Source organism: Pseudophryne corroboree, chromosome 7 (assembly GCF_028390025.1).
Source record: "Pseudophryne corroboree isolate aPseCor3 chromosome 7, aPseCor3.hap2, whole genome shotgun sequence".
Classification (NCBI taxonomy): Eukaryota; Metazoa; Chordata; class Amphibia; order Anura; family Myobatrachidae; genus Pseudophryne; species Pseudophryne corroboree.
Window position 1 is genome coordinate 29,711,143 of NC_086450.1, and position 3,666 is coordinate 29,714,808.

The window sequence follows — 3,666 nt, forward strand, 5'->3', positions numbered from 1 at the left end:
GTACACTTGCTGTACTGTCCCGGCAAATACATGTACATTGCTGATACACTTTCTCGTGCTGTGGATAAAAGTGAAGGTTCCAAAAGTCTGATGGAGGAAGAGATAGAAGCCTATGTTAATTTGATCATAGCTTCTCTACCAGTGTCTCTTGCAAGACAAGAACAGATTAGGAATGAAACTGAGACAGATGACACAATGAAAGTGTTGAAAGATATCATTTTGAAAGGTTGGCCAGCAGAAAAACATGCGTGCCCGCTGTCTATCCATGATTATTGGATGTACCGCAGTGACCTTACAGTTGTCGATGGTATTATTTACAAAGGCAATAGGTTTGTCATACCTGCACGACTAAGAAAAACTATGCTGTGCAAGATACATGAAGGCCACTTAGGAGAAGAAAAATGTAAGCGGAGAGCGCGTGAAGTTATGTATTGGCCAAGAATGAACAAAGACATAGCACAGACTACAGCTACATGTGAATTATGTCTTACGTATAGACCGAAACAACAAGTCGAGCCACTGAGTCCTCACGCAGTGCCAGAGAGACCGTACCAGAAAGCTGGCGCAGATTTGTTTGATTGTAATGGGAAAACGTACATTGTCGTGACTGATTATTACTCTAACTAACCTGAGGTGAAGACACTACATACAACTACTAGTATAGCCGTAATCAACTGCATGAAGTCAATCTTTGCAAGGCATGGTGTTCCTATGGAAGTGTTCACTGACAATGGTCCTCAGTTTTCTAGTGCTGAATTTAGACAATTTGCTGATGAGTGGGAATTTGTCCATACTATGTCAAGTCCCCACTATCCACGCTCAAATGGGTTGGTGGAAAGTTCAGTAAAAACTGTAAAGAGTCTCATGAAAAAAGCTCAAGAAGGTAAAGAAGATATCTACAAAAGTCTTTTAATCTAAGGAGCACACCTTCACAGAATGGACTTTCTCCTGCACAAATGCTGATGGGAAGGAGGATTAGAGCAAATCTACCGATACATGATGAACTGCTTAATACACATAACTCAGCAGCATGACGTGTGGTTGCATGTAATTTTGTAATGTGTGTTAAATTTGTAAAAATATATATTTTTTCTTTTTACAACAGAGATGTCCAGGGACAAGCGGGCCCGATCCCCCCCTTCCCCCCACCCCTCAGAAGAACTTTCCCTGCATAGCAACGAGGAGTGGGAGCCGACCCAGGAGGAGGATACGACCGACCAGGCATGCAGTGACCAGTCGCGGTCGTCAAGGGACCAAATGGATAAGTCAAAGAAAAAGAAAAAGCCTAGCAAGGTAAATACTGACAACACCTGCAGACACAATAGCATCCAACTTGACACACCCTAGTTTGCGCACTGCCATGCACACCTACAGGCATCTTTGCGCACTGCCAGGGATACTGACACTCACAGGTACATACCGATCTTATTAAATGCATGTTTTTTTTTAATCCCTAAAGGCAAGAAGCCAGCCAGAGGAGCAGTCGGAGGAGGAAGCCTCTGGTGAAGATGCAGTACCGAAGAAGCCGCGTGGACCCAGATACACTGAGGCGGAAAACTGTGCCCTAGTGGATGGCGTCGACAGGTTCTACGACGTTCTGTATGGACCAAGGGCGCAGACCACAGCAGCTAAGACCAAGCGAAACATCTGGGATGCCATCGCGAGACAAGTCACTGCAGTATCTGGAAACCGCCAGAGCACCAGAAACTGCATGAAGCGGTACAGTGATTGCCGCAGACAGACCAAAAAGAAGATGGGGATTCAGCGCCGACATGAGACAGCTACGGGAGGTGGTCCAGCTCTCAATCTGAAGTGGCTACCCTGGGAGGACGTTATTAAAAGGCGCATGAACCCTGCCATGGTCCAAGGAGTTCGCAGAGGTGTGGACTCCAGCCGTCCTGCTGGCTTTCCCGAGGAGGAAGAACCGCCCAGAAGACGGAAGACGGCGGGAGATAAGCAGTCCAAAAGGAGGCCTGATGGTAAGAATACATTCACATGAGCTGTACTAAATCTTTTTTTTTTTTGTATTTGCTAATGTGTTTTTTTTTTCCCACAGACAGGCCTGCCCAGAGGACATCACCTGCGCGCAGGACATCGCCAGCGCGTGGACCATCACCTGCGCAGCAAGCATCGGGAGCGCGCAGATCATCACCTGCGCGCCACACATCATCAGCGCGCAGAAAGTCACCTGTGCGCCAGACATTGTCAGCACGCAGACCATCACCTGCGCGCCAGACATCAGCGCGCAGAACGTCACCTGTGCGCCAGACACCGTCGGGGACCACACCACCAGATGGGCGCCAAACTACATCTCCTGCGCGCAGGCCATCACCAGATCGTCATCTCCCCAGGAGCTCTGGGACTGTGACCGAAGAGCCTCAACAAGACACTACCCTTGTGGACCCATCACCCGAACTGTTTGAGTCTACAGGGTTAACGGATGAGACTTTTCTTGGGTTTGAAGACAGCCGTGCAGAAGTATCCAGCCGGACCCTTGAAAAGTCTCCAGAATTTGTTAGGGTCTCCTGCCCTGTGCTGCCACGTCGTCATGGCAACCGGGAGACAAGTGCTAGTGGAGTAACCTGAGCGCAGCTGATACTCCGGTTCGGGTCTTTTGCTGTGCAGTGGTTATAGGCTCTGTGCACGGCAGGGGATCCGGTGCTGGTTTTTGTGCTCACGGTCTGTGAGGTCTGAGTGGGGCGTGGACAGCACCTGCTTTATAAGGCCTCTTTTCAGGGTAAGCAGATGCTGCTGAATCTTTGTTGGTTAGTCAGTTCATGAAAGTTAGCCAGTACTGTGTAGCTTTGTATTTGTTTGTTGCTTACTGCAAATAGGCCTGGGGATTTGGTATTACACTCTGCCAATCCAGACCTAGCAGTAAGACTGGAGTCAGTCGTTTAGCTTGCTGGGGTTCTGTTACTACTCTGTGAACTTAGCAAGTTTGCGGCTGTATTCTAAGACTTGCCTGTCTAATCCTGTCTCACTGTGCTAGGTGTCAGGGGTCAGTTTAGTGGCAGTAAGCTAAAACCTGTGCACTGCAAGTGAGAAATAGGATTGTGGAGACTCTCCTTGTGTCTATCATTCCATCTCTGACCAAGGAGTTTACTGCCACACCCGTTGGTAACCCTTTAGGGTTTTGCTGTTGCCCTTAGCAACAGCATTTCAGGTTCTCTACGTATTAAAACACAACATCTTGCTTTTTCCATCTGTGCAGTTCTAATACAAGGGAGATACCCAGTTCCTTAGCCTCTGGGCTTCTCTGTTCACTTTGTGTGTATTTTGTTACCCTATTACCTTCTGTGTACGTTATGTCATATTCCCCAGTTTGTCTGTGAGTCCATTTGTTTTGCATAACAGTTCAAACACCAGTACATTCCTGCAGACACTGGAGTGCATAACAGTTCTGACACCAGTACTTTCCTGCAGGCACTGGTGTGCATAACATATTCAGCAGCCTAATACTCCTGTTGAAATTTTGTGGGAATATGGAGCATACCCCTCAAAATACGTTGCAACAGGTGGTCGATCAGGTGCAGGTCCTGACTCGACAATTTAATGATTTGTCCATTAAAATGCACACCTCCCAGGCTGCTGGCGGAGCTCCCGCAGCAGCAGCACCTGCAGGGGTTAAGGAGCCGAAAGTAAATCTCCCGGATCGTTTTTCTG

At 47.9% G+C, this 3,666-nt stretch overlaps 1 protein-coding gene across 1 annotated transcript; it reads left to right on the plus strand.

Moving 5' to 3' along the window:
• The first annotated feature begins 1,113 nt into the window (after positions 1-1,113).
• On the plus strand, positions 1,114-2,732 carry LOC134943316 (myb-related transcription factor, partner of profilin-like). The gene is made up of 3 exons (XM_063932233.1): positions 1,114-1,293; positions 1,460-1,979; positions 2,057-2,732. Exons 1-3 carry the CDS (start codon positions 1,258-1,260, stop codon positions 2,584-2,586), a joined length of 1,086 nt encoding a protein of 361 aa, XP_063788303.1. The 5' UTR covers positions 1,114-1,257; the 3' UTR covers positions 2,587-2,732.
• The last annotated feature ends 934 nt before the right edge of the window (positions 2,733-3,666 follow it).

Bases quoted from the DNA above. Each gene is read 5' to 3' on its own strand.
- LOC134943316 (XM_063932233.1), top strand. From the start codon at position 1,258: ATGGATAAGTCAAAGAAAAAGAAAAAGCCTAGCAAG. The intron at 1,294-1,459 runs GTAAATACTGAC...TAATCCCTAAAG, and splicing joins AAAAGAAAAAGCCTAGCAAG to GCAAGAAGCCAGCCAGAGGA. The intron at 1,980-2,056 runs GTAAGAATACAT...TTTTTCCCACAG, and splicing joins GTCCAAAAGGAGGCCTGATG to ACAGGCCTGCCCAGAGGACA.